The sequence below is a fragment of the Battus philenor genome, unplaced genomic scaffold (assembly GCF_028537555.1).
Source record: "Battus philenor isolate CCGP_79_NKW_IND1 unplaced genomic scaffold, ilBatPhil1.0.hap1 SCAF_23, whole genome shotgun sequence".
In the NCBI taxonomy this organism is placed as follows: Eukaryota; Metazoa; Arthropoda; class Insecta; order Lepidoptera; family Papilionidae; genus Battus; species Battus philenor.
In genome coordinates this window covers 5,214,949-5,235,658 of record NW_027181686.1, presented here as the reverse complement: position 1 = coordinate 5,235,658, position 20,710 = coordinate 5,214,949, and the positions used below count along the sequence as shown (strand labels likewise).

Sequence of the window (20,710 nt, the reverse complement as noted above, 5' to 3'; positions counted from 1 at the left end):
CGGCCACCTGTTCAGCGCTATGTGGCATGCCCACTGCAACTTCAACTTGCCAATCCGCTAGACTTTGTTGATTACTTTTATTCGTCTACGAGTTTCCACAAACCTGATTCAATCTTATAGTGAAATAGTTATAACCATAATTTACTAAGCAACCGTGAGCTAGCGGATAATTCTTTATATGTGTTTGAGTTTTAATGTACTGAAATAGTGAAGAAAACATAGTAAGGAATCCTGCCATATTTTAGGATTAAAATTTGAGAAATGGGTAACAAAGAGAAACAGTACTAACTAATCTTTGCTTCAGTAAAACTAACAAACGCTGGTCGCGTTCATTCTTCGAAAGTGTTACATTTCTCTGAATATAAAATAATTAAATTATTAGTGTTTAACATATAACTTATGTTATTACCGCGTTGTTCTTAACTGGTAAAAACTTAAGCTATCTACATATGTGTATATATTATATACATATGTGGTTTTCATCATAATCATGTATTCAAATTTTAGGTTCTTCTTGGTTACCACACCGGTACGTTGGCTGCAAACCTGAACTTCGAGAGTCCTAGACAAGATGTGGAAGCCCTACGCGAAGGACGATTACGCATAGTCGATGAACATCAGCCGTTTGGACGGTCATACGTGGGTGTCAATGGTTTAACCATCACAGGAGTCAACGCACATATACTTTTACATGGCCATTATAAACCTAAGGTAATGCATACACGTTTTATTTTTAACTTCGCAGACTTTGATGTTTCTTTCTTATTTATCCTCTTTGTTAAGACTCATGTTCATCTTTTGCTTTGAAGCCATTAACAGTTTCACAGAGCTGGAGGTAGTTGCAGTTGCTTTATTTAATCCTACTTACATTGTATAAGCTATAAGGGAGTCCCGACCTAGGGCTATTACCCGTGTGTGCTATTACCATTACCAACATTGAAAGTCGATTTTAGATGACGTTTTATAGTTTTATTGTTAACAAAGTTACCCGCCGGGGGGTGACCAATAGGAGTGTCGCATTCCTACCCGTAATTACTCAAGTGAACAGGTGTGATCGGTGACTATTTTGAGGATGGCGACTATTTGTACAGCTAACATTAGCACTAAGGAAAGTAAAAGACCTGGGAAAAACGGTGTAAGAAATTAAATTAAAAAAAAGCAACTCCTGTATCAATTTTTCCAGGAGAAATAAAAAAAATGGACGGTATTGCTCTTGTATAACCCATCCAGAATATTTGAAGTAATTTTAGTACGTTGACATGTCATTTCGAAGATTGAGAACTTGCCTTGGTTACTATGTATCAGACGCCTATCTCTTCGGTTATATATACAGCATAAACAAAGTGAAGAATCGACTTTTGTTTAAACATTTTTTTACTGTGGGGTTGGGTTTTATTCGATTGGTGGTGGATGCTTTTAGCCTTTCTGACTTTTATAGCTTTTTCGCACTCAGAGCTCTATAATCCGAAGTTCACTTATAATTTGATTATAATTATCATTAATTGTATTATCTCTTTATTCAGATTTTCTTTATTCGTTAAAACCTATTGCTAGCCTGGCAATCCTGTTACAATTTTATATAACTCAAGGTGTTCCTGTTCTTCTTGGTGGCATCTTATCGGTGGGCCCTCTTGTTTGTGCATGTCGAGTCACTTTGCAGGTGACTTGTTAGAGTGCCCTCACTGGTTTTTTTGGGAGGCGTCTTTTGATTCCTTTCGGGATCGGTTCATCTTGGTCCGCGTCGCGCGGGCTACGTTTTTTTTATAATTGGGTTCTTTTCTGGTATTTGATTGGCCGCTGGGGCTACCATATGTTTCGAGTGGTGTACGGTATCTTGAAAGTATGTCCTTGATGCCTCACCGAAGTACTCCGTTATGGTTGGGAGGTTTTGGTCGTTCTGGATATCGACGTTTCTCTGGTAATGCTCCGCACCAGTTACTTTCCAGGTTGTTCTGAATCACTTGCAGCTAGCTAACTGCTAACGTGGGTGAAAGTGCCGCAAGCGAAAGACATTATTGGCCTTACGCAAGACTTATACAGAAGGATTTTGTGTCTCAGCGCCTGTATGCCGGATGCACAGATGAGTGTTAATTGTATTGTGTTTTCAGGATTTGTCCCGCTACAAGAGCAACATCCCTTATTTAGTGACTATTTCTGCGAGACAAGATTCATCGGTTAAGAAGATTTTGGGCGAGTTGAAGTCACGCCCCATTGACCCGGAGGAACTCGCGTTGTTCCACAATATTCATCAATCAAGAATTTCTGGTCATTTAGGCAGAGGGTACACAATTCTGTGTAAGTAGTTATCACATCTTGTTTGTAAAAGTCACTTTCGATCTTCTTAAGATCTGTTACTTAAGAAACTAATTCTTTTCTTATTTCAATGGTAAATTAATTTCTTACATTCTTGATATAAATTGTGCACAACTTTAAATGGTGGATTTTGTGCAATATATTCTGGCTCTTTGAATATATGAATTGCTTATAATTAACCGTAGCCTTCATTAAATGAGAGACTCTTTTTTTTCATCACTCCAGTCGTAATGTATAGACTGCTAAATTAAAAGGCCTATCCTATAGGTTACCAATAAGACCTGTTGGAAACGGTCTATATATAACGACTTCCGACTACTTCAACAAGGTCGTCTGTCTACCTTGTAGGTGGTCTTTGCTTTAAAACCTAACGGCCCCAGCGACGATATAGTGTGCGCGATGTATAGCCTGTCCTCTTTCACTTTAACTTGCCAATCCGCTGGGAAAAAAATACATAGCCGTCTCCATGGCGCGTTAAACAACTGTGAGCTTGTAATGAGGTCCAAAGTGAGACCTAATTTTAGTGCCGTATGTCTGTCGCAATGGTTTCTGTATTAAAAAAAGATGAAAACATGAAAATATCGTGTTCTTATAGCTACCAATGAAGCAGGAGAAACGGTGTGTCTATCTGAGCAGGCTGATTACTTCGACGATGCCCAACCACCTTTGTGGTTCGTTTACAGCGGAATGGGATCGCAGTGGACGGGTATGGGCACTCAACTGATGCGCATTCCGATATTCTCTGCTGCAATAGAACGGTAAGTTTACTTGAACTATTTATATTTATAAAGAAGAAAAAGTGCACAATGCTAAACATTACGTGGACTGTGGATTTTTATGTGTGTGAGAGTGAGAGTCCGAGTTATATATGTAGAAATTATTTAGAGTTACATTTCTAATTCTGCATTTCAATTGCATTTGAAGTGATGGACGGTATCCTGCTAGCCGGCTATGGCTTTGTGCAGCTTTATAGATTTTGAGCACGCAGAAACAGGAGGTCTGCTCGCTAAAAAATTACACTGGGTGATCGCATCCCAGTTACATCGAAGACTTACGCACCAAAAGGGACTATACCCGTGTAGGTGTATAGTATTGTGTATGAAGTGTAGTGTAAGTTGTACGAAGCTAAGACTACTCGGATATGAAGAAAGTGACACGTGATTCTCCTGACCGCCCTCGCTTTAATTTTAAAATACTCTACTATATTTATCCATTTTCTCCAGATTCGATTACAACTATTCTTCCTTTTGTATAAATAGATCATTATGGAATCACCTAGCCCATTAAAAATTTCAGTTCATGTTTAAGATATTTATCAAGACGCAGTAAATACTGCATGTACTGTTAATTTACTTATATAGATAACTAACAATATCATTTAATTTATCAGAAGCTATTGCATATGCAACTGAATGGGAAATACTTACTTATACTACAAATATGATTCTGAAAATTAATTCATTCGTAACGTAAGGTAATCATAAGTATTAAATTTTTACACGATGATTTTATTCTCCAGTTGTCGTCAAGTTCTGGAGCCGCTGGGCGTTGACATCGTCAATATAATCACATCACCAGACGAGACTACTTTCGACAACATTCTTAATTCATTCGTTGGGATTGCTGCCATTCAGATTGGGCTCACTGACGTACTTCAAGAGTTGGGACTGGTGCCAGATAATATTATCGGTAAGATTCCTTAGAGTCGCTATAAGATTATCGCCTTTTCAATTAATGATTTAGTACCCAAAATAGTAAAAACATAGAACTTACTTCATATATCGTTCCACCCTTTATTTAATTGGGAACAGGGTTTTGTATTTTTTAATAATTTATTTTTTTCACTAGAATTTTTATTTCGTTCTGGTCTTCCATAGTTCATTTCATACACAATATCTTTTTTCCTCCTATCATTCTGCAATTCCATATTCCTTTCTCAATCATTCCATTTCTTTCGTACATTCTCAAACACTTCCGTTATCCATTTCTATTACAGTATCACAGTTTTAATTCGTTTAATTATTTTCTCGTGTACATCATTTTTATCACGGATTTCTTTTACAATTGCTCTATTATATATAAAACCTAATACTTCCAATTTATGTAAATTTGAAGCTGCTTGCTTTCAACGTTTTCTGTCGACCTTATCTTACCTTAACAAGGTCTATCTTATGGATGGATGTCCACTCCAAGAGCTCAAGGCACTATCTATTCTGTAAGCTGAGTAGATGCGGATTTCTTATTTTATTGTTAAAAGTTTAGAAGCGTGACTAATTAGAGAGAATATCTATACTTCCGTGTATATTTCTCGTATTAAAACAAATTTTAAAATTGTTATTAATAAATTATGTTTCAGGTCACAGCGTAGGTGAGCTAGGTTGCGCATACGCCGATGGAAGTGTCACAGCCGAAGAGATGATACTTGCAGCTTACTACCGCGGTCTTGTGTCCTTGCAGACGCCGTTGATCCGTGGATCCATGGCCGCTGTGGGAATAGGTTATGAAGAAGTACGTATAGCTTATTAAAGATAAATAAAAATGTCTATACCATCATTATATCAGGCACCGGCTGCAACGCATAGGCCTCCCCCAGAGTTCGTTACGACCTCTGGTCTCATAATGCGCTCATCCAGCTACCTCCTGCGATCTTAATTACGGTCCATTTATTTTATACATATATCTTTTATATAATATGATAATCTATCATAACCCTTTCAGGACCATAAGGTTACGGTACCTTATTTAATTAATTTAGCTAGATGTAATGAATTAATAGGCATCCTAAAAACATAATTTATACTAAAAATTCAAAAAAGTTTTACATTTTTTTTGGAAATTTATGGGACAAATATGTCCCTATGGTCGCTAAGGGTTACTTTCTACTTAAACTCTAAATTTTGGTTTACTTGTTGGTAAGTCTGTTTTGTTGTAAATAATGTACATTTGTTACTTAGTGTACTTTTTTTTACTTGTTTATGAATAATATAAACATAATAGGGCAAGTTATTTGTGGTACTCGGCGAAACAATTCCTGTTGTTAGATGATTGGTTAGTGATTAGATGGATTGTTTTTTTGAGACGTTGAAGGTTCAGGTGATTCTTGCCGTTGAAGAGTAGTCGTCTCTTAAACCTCGACATCAAATACCCCTTGGTCATCATCCTGTACTAGAAGTCTTTGGTCTTCGTCATCAAGCACTAAATCATCTTCCTCATCGCTATTGTCGCCCACAAAAATTTGAAGAATTTTATTTTTTCGAAGTTCAAAAACTCCACGTCCCTTACGAAACATATTCTGAGAAAAATATGAGTAAGAAAATGATAGCATTTTGGTATATCACCAGGCCAAAAGTTTAGAAATTCCGTATAAAAAGTATCCCTTTACGCCGACAGGGACATCCGTGTCCCATAATCTTTATATCGATTTATCACAGAATACAACATAAATACATTACTACTGAATATTTAGAATAACAATTTACTTACCAGGTAATGATAATTTGACACTGTAAAAATTTGAAAAGCACTTTTACAATATCAATTATTTATTCCAAACAGCAGATCATTCGCGCCAAAAGAACTCTAACGTTCCGATGACGATAAACAACAAACGGTGTTAGTTATTCTATATTGCTAGTAAAAAATAATAAAAAAGTTATTTTCCGAAATATTAAAACAAAAAAATAATTTACAATGGTTACGTAAATATTTAATTAATCCATGATTTTTGCTTGGGACACCGGCGTCCCCGTGGTCGTGAAAGGGTTAACACACGATAATATTTTACAATAACTTACAGGTAGTGAAGATGTGTCCACCGGAAATCGAAGTCGCATGTCACAATGGTCCAGATTCGAGTACGATCTCGGGACCAGCGGATATCATGAAGGAATTCGTAGCTGAGTTGACCGCGAAGCAAATATTTGCCAAGGAGGTGCCTTGTTCAAATATCGCCTACCACTCTCGTTACATTGCCGATGCGGGTAAGCTACAAAGAACGCATATTTTTACCAACATTAGCCTTATTTATTTCATTTTCTTAGATATTATTCAAAAGAGTTTAACACGTGTCGGAAAAAAATATTTCTTTTAATGAAAAAATTAATTTATGATTGATATAGCAGTATACGCCAATAATAAGAAGTTTAGGTAAGATATGCTACAGATCAGACATTTGATTAGGTAGAGAGAGGCGTAGGGTTGGTGAAGATGAACGCCAATGCATTACAGGGAAGTCTCCTTAAACTTGTACGTGGGAGTCCGCCCCAAGCACCGTAGCACCCTCCCATCTCCTTACAATGCAATGAATGCAGTGAAGTTGTGTCCCTACCTCATAATTTTTAAATGTAGCATAGTCAAAGTCACAGATTTAGCTTTTTTAATTTATCATCCTCTGCAAGGTATCAGCCTCCCTCAAAGATCGCCACGATGACCGGTTTTGCAGCTTATCCTGCAAAAATATTTAAACTTTTAAATTATCTTTTTTTAATGTATATTTGACTATTGCACCACTACTACCACGACTATTTGACCATACAGGTTCTGGATTAATGAAGTATCTAAGTCAAGTAATCAAGACACCGAAGCCCCGCAGTGAGCGATGGCTGTCTACGTCTGTGCCGCAAGAGAGATGGAACGAACCAATCGCCAAACATTCTTCTGCGGAATATTTCACTAATAACTTACTTGTAAGTATACCAAACTGATCTCTGGCAGTAACCAGAGTTCACGACATGCGTGCTACCACACAGTTTCCGAATTATACGTTTTCCGTATGGATTACGAAACTAAACGAAAAAATAATTAATTCTTCCAGATATCCCCTTAGTAAGTCACTGCTCTGAGCTTATTATATCTCTCTATACGATAACATAATACGGTCTATGTCTCTAAATTATCATGTTATAAAATTTGGAGCCGTGTTAAAACAAAAACTTTAAAAAAATATTTTATTTCAAAAGTTTCTACGAAAAAACCCATTTTAATATTCATGGGTTCCTCTCAGATAAAGGCGCGTTAGGAATTCTAGAGCTCAATCTGATTTCGGCCACTATCAAATTTGGATAGCCACTCGAAATAGGTTTAGCCTTCTGACATGGTGTACCAGAGAAGGGCGAACTTTTTTAAACTTGACCTGTGACTAAGATTAGAAAGCGGAACGGAAGACGTCCGCTTACAAGATGGATAGATGACTTTGTTAAGGTCGGAAAACTTTGGGCGCAGGTTGCTTACAACCCGTGTTAAAGTAAATCTTTGGAAGAGGCCATATGTTCAGTAGTGGAAGTCCTACGGCTAAAATAATGAAGATTTTATTTTTTTAGAATCCCGTTCTATTTGAAGAGACATCGCGATTGATACCTCCTAATGCTGTGCTAGTAGAAATAGCTCCACATGGTTTACTCCAAGCTATCCTGAAGCGATCTCTGCCCGAAACTTGCCATCTTATACCAATCACTCGCAGAGGACACCCCGATATCGTGAATTTCTTATTGGAAGCCTTGGGCAAGTGAGTACTTACGTTTGTTTTTATAATATAATATAATATAATATAATATAATATAATATAATATAATATAATATAATATAATATAATATAATATAATATAATATAATATAATATAATATAATATAATATAATATAATATAATCTATCTCTTACCTTACAGGCTTTACATGGAAGGTTACAATCCTAAAGTTCAAGCTTTGTATCCTAAAATCGAATTTCCTGTTTCAACTGGAACCCCATTCTTATCTCATTTTGTGGAATGGGCTCATCACGAGAAATGGTAAGTACGTTAACAATATCATATGCGAATATATTCCATTCACAAAGACGAGCCTTACTTTGCTCCTTAATAGCTACTTGTAAAAGTTTTCAATTATCCATGCAATGAATATTTAGGTTGTTCAGAGGCAGAATACGAATTTTGAATAAAATTTTTCCGTAACGACAGAATGTCACATTGAACAGGAAAACAATGCGCGTACGCAATCAAATCGTATAAAGGCCAATGATTCGTGGAATTGCCCGTCGACAATTTTGCTCTCGGTACAATATTCGAGGGTTACGTTATTCTATACCTGATAGGTCACTATTGACGCTTAGATCAAATATCCAGCGCCGGGACATCTATTTCTCTCTCTTTCTCTCTCTTTTCTCAGCCGATAAACGCCTACTGCAAGCCATAGATCCTCCCCCAAAAATCGTCACGATGACCGATCTCGCGCTGCCCGCATCCAGCTAATTCCAGTGACCGTGACCTATGTCTTCGGTCCACTTAAAGGGACACTAGAAACACGAGTGACACGTCATCGTGAATAGCAAAGTTACTCGTTGGAACACAACATACCTCTTTAGAATTTTTTCTAATTTAAAAAATTTTACATCTATATGCCCTTAATATGTTTATCAAAAAAGATACGTGATTTTGTATATTTGTAAGTTAATAATTAACTTTAATTATAATACTGTACGCACGCAAATAATCTAAAATAGTCACTGCAAAATATACTAGTAGCCAAAAATTATGCTATTTATTTATTTATTTATATAACTATTTATTATACGTCTTAAGTCTAATCGCATTAAAAACTTTCCAATTTCAATAAACTAAATTGTTTTCCAGGAATGTACTGTCGCACGTCTCTGCGAATAGAAGAGTATCGACTTTGTGCAAACTAGTATATTCGATTCACGACCAGGAAAGCAAATACCTGACCGGAAATATTTTAAGAGGTATGTACCAACTGATTATTTATAAAAAACACTATAATGATACTGTTCCTTTATACATAAATTGAAACCAGTTAAAAACACGTCATTATAGACAAAACAATTAATCATTATAATAAGAATATAATTATAATTAATTGTAATATTATTATAATTCATAACATTGTAATAAATATATTTCTCTATAACGTTATTAACGAATTTAACATTACAAGAGATAGATTAGAACAATATACTGAAATATAATTACAGATATATAAATATTTTTTGTAATTACTTTGAATGGTCATATAATAAATATATTGATTTTAAAAGAACTTAAAAACAATACTTAAAAATTGTTAATGATTTTTAAGTAATAATTAATGATTGAGCATATATATATATATATATATATATATATATATATATATATATATATATATCGATTTAAAAGATCCGTCTGAGTTTGATGTGGGATCAAGACGCGTTTGGAACCAAGGCTTAGATTGAAGGATTTCTTTTTAGGATATTTTGCAATAAAAAATTGTCGAAAGTCAATAATATTAAAATTCTACCTAACATCACTTCACTTTAACTTACTTGTAAACTTGAACAGGGAAAAACACATTACCGTTTTCCGCCGCACTTACCGCAGCCTGGGATGTATTAGCTATGACTCTCGGAGCGCCTAAGAAACAATTATCAGTTCAATTCCAAGACCTAAAGCTGTACTCGCAACCCTTACTTCACGACAGACGACAGTTGCGGCTCATTGTAACAATTCATAGAGGCACGGGTTATTTCGAGGTAAATATAATACCTGCTTGTTTTTTGTTTTCTTGCTGTCTTTACTTATCTTATTTGTTAGGTAAGCAAACAATTGGTATTCAGAAATTAATGTCTCTTTTTATTTACATATATCACTGTTTGACTGTCATTAACAACCCCACCGTGCTTATAATGGTCAACCACAGTGATTAGAAGCGTAGTTTATTACTTGATAAGATCCCACTGCGGATTGATCACCTTTATGTCAGCTAACAGTAGGCTGGGCCTCCAATGATCGCCATGACGATCGATCTAGCGTTGCTTATATATAGTGACTTCCCTCTACCTTGATAACGTCGTCAGTTCATCTAGTCACAACTTAAGAACTTTTCTTCGCAAACTGTTGTCGATTATAGAACGAGGTGTCTCGAGCATGGCTACTTCAAAAAGCGGATTATATTTTCATAACAATCCTCATAGCATTATTCGCATTAAATAACACTTTATTTTCTCTTTAGTACTTGTTTATTTATTAATTTATCTCTACAACGCTTAAATGCCTTCAAGAAGGCCATTGAATTTTGTATAGTATAAGAAGTGTATACGTAAATAAATAAATAAAAACCAGAGCGCAAGAGATGCCATTACTTTACACTAACCTTTGAGTTTTATTGCAAGAGGTTCTCCGCGTATTGACCGAGTAAACGTTCAATGAAAAGACGTTTGCCTAATACGTTTATTATACTTCCACAGCAGTCACTTAAAACGTCTACTTGGTATTTACCAAAACGACACGCAAAAAGATATCTCCGTCAGTATATATATTCAAAATCAACTAATTCTTTTTACAGATTACAGACGAAATCACCAGGATTATAACAGGTTACATCAAGGGCGAAATCGATGACTTAAAACCAGTTAAAACAGATGACAGTTTATCGGAAGATTTAGATCTCGAATCAGAAGATATATATGAGATATTACGTAAAAAGGGTTACGGTTACAGGTAACTAAAATTAATGTTTTTCAAAATAACTGTTTTATTTAGTTAGTTCAAATTACAAAAAACTTATAGGTGATAAGGTTTAGATTGACTAGGTAAGTACAACTTTCAGAAAAATGTCAATCGTTGAATCTAACTTGGTTGGCAGGATTCGGTAAAACTACGAAATAACCCTCAGTGCCTTAAAAAAAGTGTATAACCAATAATGATTTACGGAATTGAAACGTGGTCTCTCATTGGGGATTTCAAAAATAAATCCATCATTCGTGAAGAGGGTTATTCTCGAGATTTCATGTTTAACACAGATAATTAAAAAAGGGAAACAATATTAATTATAATAAAACCTTTTTACTTACAGAGATGAATTCCAAAGCATTCATAAAGCCAACAAGTCTCTTTCTGAAGCTGAGATATATTGGCGTGGCAACTGGACAACATTTATTGATGCAATACTGCAACTGAGCGTCCTAAGAGATCCTCGCGATTCTGTACTCGAACCAACACATATAAGAAAACTAACCATCAATACCGACAAACATTCCCGCTGCCAAACTAAATCTGTAGGCGACTGTCATGTTATGAATGCTAAATTTAACGAATCGCTCAACTTGGTAAGGTAAGTTACATAAAAATAAATAAGATTTACAACTAAACCACAGAATTAAGCAATATACGTCATGCTTACGCGTTGGATACGTTTACGGCGATACGAATATAAATACATCTGATCATCATCGTCATTTCATCTAATGCTGTATATAGACCTTCCAATATGACTTATTGGAATCGGCCACTGTAGACTGTCTCTCCACTTTGTAGATGGACATCTTACGCTGTTAAGATAACAATATATCTGTTACGTTCAACAAAATAAATCGAGTGACTAGTTTTGTTCTTCAGTTCTTTAATTTATCTAAAATATATGTAACCACAACCTCAATTAATAAAAAAAGTAACGAGAAATTTGTGGAGAAAATCGATACAAAAACTTATCTATATATTTAATCTTCTCCTAGAAAAATCTAAAATGAAATGTATAAAATAATCAACTGTCAAGGATACACGGATTGTACAATACCTACTTCAAGAGTTATTGCTTTTTTTAAATTACTATTAAAGAAAAGTATTTTAATTATATTTACATCCAATTGACTACCTTTTATTATAGTTGCCCGCTAGCAGAATTGGGATTTTCAATTCAAATGAAAAAACTACTATAACTAAACTAATTATACTTTTATTTTAGTAAAAATTAAAATGAAATATTATAAGTATATTATTTAAAAAAAAATAATGTTGTGTAAATGCTGTCAAACTCTTGGAATCTGATCTCGGTATTTCTCGCCAGTCGTTGCAGAAATAGTCGTGGGTTAGCACTAACCTCGCGAACCGGTTTTGAGGATTTTCAATAAGAACTTGATGATTGTGTTATTTTGTTTACCCGTTTTACCCGTTGTATACGATATTCCTATTTTTTCTATTTCTGCTGTCTTTCTTAACAATAAATGGTTAACAAGTGTAAAAATAAATAAAATGGTTTAAATTTGTAAGTTAGAAAGTTATAAATATTAGGATACAAGCGACTGATAAATAAAGTGAAATGATGTGAATTTATAATATTTCAGTTGCGGGGGTGTTATTGTGGAAGAAGTTAATCTACGCAATCTTCCACCAGTTAAAAAGGAGTTCGATTTCATGTCATTAAAATTTGTTCCATACTTTCAACAAACAGGAACCGATGTAAGTAAATACTTGAAACTTATGTATTTAATAATTGCTTTATTCATAAAGAATATAGCGTGAAAACACTGATTAATATATGTATAAATATAAATAAATTTTAATTTCCCTAATTGCGCTTGAGTTTATTTATTTATTTCAAAACTTTTTATACATTTTCGTATTTTTTATTTTATACTTAATGCCGAAGGCATTCTCTGCCAGTTAACCGTTTGAGCGGTGCAGAGATAAATTGATAAAAGCAGGTGAAACTAGTTAATATATATATATATATATATATATATAATGAAGATGTAACTAATGCGTAAATACTCTCTTTGTATTGTCACCGGTAGCCAACTTAGATCAGCTTGCATTGTATTGACTTACCTCGGAACACTAGGACCCCAAAGAAAAATACAATATAGATAAACAACTTTGAAATAACAATTCAGTTTGGAATAAATTGTTAACATGTAACAACAATATTTATGAAAGTGTTTACAAGAAAAAACTTAGTTTAGTTTGTTGTGGATTCTTCTCCAATTATACACAATCGCAATAATGTGTTCAATGCTTAGGGGTGGCATTGTAGAGGAGCTCGATTTGATTATAGTTTCTTTCAAATTTACATTCTAGAATACTCTGTACGTCCACAAGTGGTCACTGTAAATGATCTAGAGCGGATAGAGAGTAAATAAATACATATATTTATTTACTCTTTATCTTTTTCTCTAGATTTTTTTACTTATGAGTAAATTAATACTTTAGGGATTAATTTATATTTCACCTTTTCATTTATTTCAGTTCACGACCGCTATGCTGTTATATTTGCAAATCGTTGCGGAAAATCTAAACAAGTCATCGATAAATATCATCGAATTAAGTGACAGCAACAACGGCAATTCCAAATTTGAAAATCTTGTACAAGTCTTTAACATGATACCTTCGCTTAAAGTCGAACACAAAATATTTAGCAGAAAGCAGGTTTTAGAGGAAAGGGATCACTTCTTAAGTGACATTGATTTACTGCTGGCTACGAATTTATCTGACGATGATAAGGTAAATTGAATTTGTATCGTTACTTCAGATATGTATTCTAGGTGTTTCTAATGATTTCGTTCAAGTCTCTACTGGCCTGTCACTAATAGGAAAAAATAAAAAATAAAACGTTTTTCAGAGCATCTTTATTTATTATTTATTTAAACTTTTTATAAGAAAATATATAGCAGAGGTAGCTAAGCTCCATGATAGTTCGAGCCACTGTTCGAAAAATGACATTTTTCGCGAGCCGTAATGTAATAGGCATTTAAAACACGCAAACGAATACTTTTTTACAAAAACTATATTTATTAAAATTATATGACAAAAGTAGCACACGTAAATGTCAGTACTAGTAATACTAATAATAAAATACAATAAACTAAGTAATACAAAAATGCCGGTTACATAATTATGACCGGTGCTTGGAATTCGCTAATTTTATGGTGGAATAATAATAATTTCGATTGCCCAGAAGCTGAAATAGTTTGTATAAATTTAAATATTGTATGAATTCAAAAAGCCGCATGTGGCTCGCAAGCCGCAGTTTGTTCGCCCCTCTATATAACATACAACAATAACTTTTCTTCTTCGTACACTATAAGGCTGTAATAATGTGTGTGTTTACATTGCAATACTTTATGGTAGAAGAAATTACATTTACATTTTTATTTACTCACACTTACTGTGGCTTGCATAGCAAAATAAAAGTTATTTTTTAATACTTTTCCAAAATTGGTTCTAATCTGTATCTCCATAAAAAGCTTCTTCATACCTTAAGGATATATATGAAAAAAATTTCCAACCGACCCTATTAGATATCTGTGGGGGAGACATATATGTAGCAGTGTACGCCCTACAGCTGAATTGAAGACGTTGAAAGGCCTACATAAATACTTTTTAATCCAGGGATCGGTAAATTGAGTTTTTATGTCGTAGAATTGAAAAAGCAAAGCTTTTGTTTGAAACTGAAGTAAATTTTTACTTTTCTCTAAAACCATTATAAAGAACGAGAATTTCGGACATGTTAATGATAAGCTTACAATTTACAGTTACATTGATAATATTGTAATCATTACTTCTTTTACTTCTTTTCCAGTTGTGTCAAACACTATACCGTGTCCTTTGTCGAGATACGTTCATAGTAAACAATGAGTACTGTGCAAGCGATTCGCTTAACAGACCGTCCGCCCTTTATCGTATCGTCAGTGCACAGAAGATAAACGAGCAACGCCTGGAACTTATCAAATGGAGACCAACTTCAACTGCAATGGCCACCAGCGCCTTTACCGTCCGCACCGCTTCCGACCTTGCCCTGCTAACCTCGACGCAAGCAGCTCTGCCGCCAAGACATAAGCTCCTCATCATTACCTCGCACCCGGTCATCGATGGTCTCAAGGATCTCGTTCAGGAATGGCGAAAGGAACGCAATCAAATACACGTCGTGATGATCAATCAAAAAATATCTGAAGACCAAAACATAGATCAGTTGCCGAACTTAGATTTGACTTTCAATGTCTTGGAAAATGTGAGTAAGATACAAAGAATTTTCAAAGAAACAACTATCCTTTGATGCCCTCGTGCGTCGTTACTTATACCCACTAACAATCACCTTACATTAGTCTACCCGCAATAACTATTTTTTCAACAATCAGCTGCTAAAGAAATATACACTACAGTTTATTTTACTATAAATTTTCACATCGTCCTATTAATGTAATAGCAGATGTTCCCCGCCTGCGTCGCGAACTTACACGTATTTAATTTCGTAACATTCGTCCGACCTCTAACTCGGCCAAGTATTTATTCCTACTAAATTTTAAGTCTCCTAGACTTACGATTCTATGGATATCGCAATGAGTCAGTACACGGGTGAAAATCTCTTATATTCATTCATCTTATATACTCTCATGATTCATTAATACCCTTGCGGGCGAAATTTCATGAAAACCTTTCTTAACTGAACTCTTCTAAATTTCATGGATATATATAAATTCTCAGGGCGTTACGGTTCTAGCCACGCGAGAGTAGACCCCATTAAGCAATTATCATCTTTTGGTGGTGGTGACGGATACTATGATCGGATTACAAAATCAATGCAAAAACATTAATTTCCAGGGACAATGGGGCGGCGAGTTTTATGTACCTTTGCGACCAAAACTATCTACGTCATGTGATATTACTCTAGAAAGTTCTGAAAGCGGAAATCTGAATTCTTTACGCTGGGTAGAATTGCCGAACGTCAAGAGTCCTGGTATACCAGTTACTGTAAGTGCAATGATTATCTGCAGTTTTTAAACAAATGTTCTTTTTGATAGTTAGTGATATTTTTCATAATTGATAGTCGAACATCATATGTTATCTGTATAGGTTTATAATTTATTTATTTATAGCACAGCAAAATCAATATTAATTTCAAATTAAAAATTTTAATTAAAATTTCCATAATGACCGCCAACATGATGCTGACACTGCAAGCCAGTGTTACGGTTCGCTACACTTTTTTTTATTTACTTTTACATTTTAATGTTGCTTCATTGTTTTGTATTTATATATAAAAAAGCCGAAATTATCATGTCGTTCCCGTAAGATAATTATCATATAAGAAAAGAATGTTGTTGGCAATTACATATAATATTTAATAATTGCAGGTACATTATGCTGGACTTAACGATATTGATGTTAAATTGTGTTCTGGAATGATTTCACACGGAAATGATGAAAATAAATTCGGTATGGATTTCAGTGGGATAACTTCAAGGTACGGACAAAAACACAAAGAGTATTTCTAATATTCTTTTGTTATTTAGTAGCCTATATTCTACATTCAGTCTTTAGTAATTGAATCCTAACTAAAAAATTCTGCGTTTCGTTGACATGTTGAATTTTCATGTATTCTACTAATAAATTGCAATTTTTAATAAAAGCAAATATCTAGTAATATTTTGAGTAATCTGTACTCGCTACTCTGTGATTACCATGAAGGGTTTATATGTTTGTAATGACCATATATACCATACCCATTTCTTAAAAAAATTGTCGTCGTTTCAACCCATAGACGACTACTCTCCCAAAGATATCTATGGGGGGTTATGCCATAATCGCCACGACCTACGATCGCATGTCTCAATCCTCTACCGCTGGGTTATCATTGCTATATATATAGTTATATACATATATATATATATATATATATATATATATATATATATATACATATATATATATATATATGTATATATATATATATATATATATATATACCATGTGTACTTATTAATAAAAAAGATAGGAGTTAAAAAAATAGAAATTTTATTTTTTGTATTTAATTAATTATCTCTGCACCGGCACATAAAATAAATATTAAAAACACCTTCGGCATTAAATCTTTTAATAATTACTTTATTTAATTATATTAACAAATCATTAAAGATTATTAAAATTTAAGATTAGTTTTATATTTAGATACAATATAAGGCATAATATTCCACAATATTTTAAAGTCATTCATCATTATCATTGCAGCCGATGGACTTACATAGGGCCAAAGATTTCTAATAGGACCGGTTGGAAGCGACTTACATTCAGCATCTTCCGACGACGTTCATATGGTTGTCTTTCCATTTTGGACTATATTTATTTATTACTTAAAAAAATATAACTACTTGCTTACTTACTATTTTGAAATTCCAAAGCTATAGGCATAAATCTCGTGTAGTATTTGTATAAATAGTGTATGTAGATTTTTAATATATATGTATTTTATGGTATATCTATATATAATTATAGTAAGCAGTAACCATTAAGATATTTATTTAAGGTGTTTTTATTGTTATTATTTTCCTTCGCGATTTGATTTTACTCTTTATTCTATTTTTTGTTTTATGATATTAACTTGTTTCACCTAATTTCATTCATTTATCTCTGCTCCGCCTAACGGTTATCTAGTAGAGAATGCCTTCTGCATTAAGTTCGCCGTTATACATATAATTTGTAAAATTATTTTAAATAAATATATAATTCCTTTGGTCTTAATATTACTTATTGTTAAACTTCGACAGTGGAAATCGTGTAATGGGTATAGTAAGCGGTGGAGCTGCGAGCACGCGAGTGTCGGCCAGACCTCAGCTGCTTTGGCCAGTACCTGATCATTGGACCCTTGAGGACGCCGCAACTGTTCCCCTAGCCTACTGCTTGGCGTTCTATTGTCTTGTAAGTATTACTTGTAATATTCAATAAATGTACAATTATCGATATTATTACATATTTATTGAATATAAATAGTCGATGACTATTCGCTATATTAAACAAGTGCCGCGTTTAATTTACGTATTATAGATTCAAATTTAATTTAAAAACAAAGATAATGCTTAGGTACTCATGTCATGGCAACATGACACATTTATACTATAGTTAAACGTAAATAACTAATTTTCAAGTAGTTTCAAACAGTACGTAGACCACACAGCGTGCCAAAGTAATGGACTTATTTATTTATTTATTATTAAGAGAAATTACAGACTAACAGTAAACAGACATTGATTAAAATAAATATAGCAAATTGATAGTAACAAGCTTCCACTGTTATATTATTTACGCACTAATTTAACATATGCGTTTAAGTGGAAATCTAGGACAAACTAGGCCAACATTTAGAAAGCAAACCAAACAGAGAAAAAGAAAATTAAAAAGACCCAATTTTGAATGCCACCCCTCTCGAATTAGTCATTTTCAAATAATGTTTCGATTTGAGTCGTTTTACCGTACCCCTTGTCTATAATTATCTTAAATTAATAGCATTAAATATATTAAAATCCAAGTAATGAGGAGATTCCTTAACTCACTTCTCACAAATTCATGGGCACAACATTTTTGAAATAAATAATGGCCGACTATATTTATATTAGTATCGATACTTATAATGGATTATTTCTAGGAGATCAGAGGCCAGCTGGACAGTGATATGAATGTGCTTATTCACGGAGGCGCAGGCGCTTTGGGGCAAGCGGCTATATCCATCGCCTTGGCTAAAGGATGCAACGTGTTTACCACAGTCAGCGATATCAGCAAAAAGCGCTTCCTGCGCCGATTGTTCCCGTTGCTCAAAGGTTTTTATAGCAGCTTTCATAAATAAAGCATTAGATTCAACATACCGTTACTTTACTGGAATTTATTACGCCACGTCTTCTCCCAGCGCTTTCCGAAGAGGTAGTAATATTATCCAGGCACTAGTAACCAAGTTTAAGTTAGACTCTCTTAGGCATCTCTAAGTCGAGATGCTGAACGCACATTGAGTGACAATCCAAGCCAAGCCCTCGGTGCTCTTCCGCCTGTTTACTCCATATACCGCCCGCTCATATCACATAAGAGCTCGTCGGTTTCCCATTTAAGTTAATAATCTTCCACCCGAACAAACTCAAGTAGTAGCGATGGGTGTCTATGAATTATAATCATCGTGGTTTTGTTAACAAGTGACAAAGGTATACAAAATCGGAACTTCCTTTTATGAAATAATTATAAGTAACATCATGTTTCTCCTTAAACTTTAATGTATTGTATCTTTATCGATCCAATAACATAAAAATTGGTAACTCTTTTGTGTATTGTTACATAAAAATTTTACTAAACTGAAACAAGCAATAAAATCCTATAGTGGTGTGAAAGATTTTTAGTAATAATAAATAAAGAATTAAAGATAATGTGACCACAAAAAACCTGTCTGAGTTTATTGTCGGCTCTAATGTCAGGGAGCGCTTGGAACTCTCTTAGCTTAAAGTTAAATGCCTTTATAGGGAAACTCAATATTTTCCATTTCCCTTTTCCGTCTAACTGGGCACTTATGGAATGCTTTTCATGACATTATTGATAGCGATTCACAATGGAACTTATAAAAATTAATTTCACCATAATTCAAACAGTTTTGAAAGTTCTAACCCGCGTCCCGACAAACGTGTTGTCTTTAGTACTACTCGTAAAAATTTTTTTAGTTTACTGTTATCAATAAATATATATATATATATATATATATATATATATATATATATATATATATATATATATATATATATATATATATATATATGTGTGTGTGTGTGTGTGTGTATGTATGTATATTATATGTATATTGTATTATTTTTTTAATCTACTGACGAAAGTTCCCAATTAAAATAGGTTTTTTTTTGAGAATTGTTTTCTCTCTAATTTTTGAATCGTTTTTAAATATGTTATTTTATTTATCATTGCAGAAGAACAAATAGGAAACTCCCGTGACCATACTTTTGCGGATATGGTACTAACTGCCACTAATGGTAAAGGTTGTAATTTAATTTTGAGCAGTGTTGAAGGAGGTCTCAAAAACGTGAGTTACTTTTATATTTTTTCTCCTGTCTCCTTTTAAAGTTTTTTAAAGTCTGATTCAAAAGAAAAATTGTTGTTACTGTCAAAAGTTGCCGAAAAATAAACAAATAAATGAAGGTTTCATAAAACAATAAAAATTAAATGTAAATAGCAAGAGTACCTTAATTAAACTTATTAAGGCTTGTATAACTCTATACCTCGTCCATCCAAGTGGTAAATGCATAAATATAGATTGAAATGCTTACTTTTTACCTTATTTTCCAGGCATCACTTAAATGTGTAGCTGCTTATGGAACAATGTTCGACACAAATCAAATTAAGACTGTCGATAACTTTTCATATGGAATGTTCAATATGACTTGCAGCAGGAACTACACAGCTATTGACTTTACCCAGGTCTTGAAACAGGGCACCGCCGACGAACTGAGAGTGAGTTTTGTTTACAGAAAATACTATAACTTTACTCTCAATTAAGTCATATTTAAAGTTTTCAGTAAATAATCACGGAATGGAAAAAATGTATATTTAAAATCGGAAAACTCAACAGATTACAGATAAAGATTATAATAAAGTTATATTACATTCTTTACAATTTTATAATTCGAATTATGTCGTTTTACACTCAATTTTAATACACAAAGATTCATTAAATATATATCTATACCTTGAGGATTATTAAAACTCTATATCAGGGGTGTCAAACTGAAAGTTATCTTTTGCGGAATAAACAATGCTAAATTTAGTTGAGCCGCAAAAAATTGATGTTCACAGAAACAAATAACGCTATTTAGACGTCG

General features: G+C 33.7%; 1 protein-coding gene across 1 annotated transcript in view; it reads left to right on the top strand.

The window, feature by feature from the left end:
- The window catches only part of LOC137924059 (fatty acid synthase-like), a 37,864-nt gene that overhangs the window by 8,045 nt on the left and 9,109 nt on the right, over positions 1–20,710 (top strand). The window contains exons 9-30 of the mRNA XM_068767374.1: positions 508–711; positions 2,109–2,295; positions 2,909–3,071; positions 3,833–4,002; positions 4,670–4,821; positions 6,110–6,293; positions 6,850–6,998; positions 7,632–7,816; positions 7,977–8,096; positions 8,937–9,046; positions 9,642–9,832; positions 10,645–10,799; positions 11,155–11,412; positions 12,422–12,536; positions 13,323–13,577; positions 14,656–15,084; positions 15,675–15,824; positions 16,208–16,317; positions 17,618–17,768; positions 18,493–18,664; positions 19,802–19,914; positions 20,178–20,342. Of these exons, the coding sequence (XP_068623475.1) occupies positions 508–711; positions 2,109–2,295; positions 2,909–3,071; positions 3,833–4,002; positions 4,670–4,821; positions 6,110–6,293; positions 6,850–6,998; positions 7,632–7,816; positions 7,977–8,096; positions 8,937–9,046; positions 9,642–9,832; positions 10,645–10,799; positions 11,155–11,412; positions 12,422–12,536; positions 13,323–13,577; positions 14,656–15,084; positions 15,675–15,824; positions 16,208–16,317; positions 17,618–17,768; positions 18,493–18,664; positions 19,802–19,914; positions 20,178–20,342 (3,888 nt within the window). The remainder of the gene's footprint in view (positions 1–507; positions 712–2,108; positions 2,296–2,908; positions 3,072–3,832; positions 4,003–4,669; positions 4,822–6,109; positions 6,294–6,849; positions 6,999–7,631; positions 7,817–7,976; positions 8,097–8,936; positions 9,047–9,641; positions 9,833–10,644; positions 10,800–11,154; positions 11,413–12,421; positions 12,537–13,322; positions 13,578–14,655; positions 15,085–15,674; positions 15,825–16,207; positions 16,318–17,617; positions 17,769–18,492; positions 18,665–19,801; positions 19,915–20,177; positions 20,343–20,710) is intronic.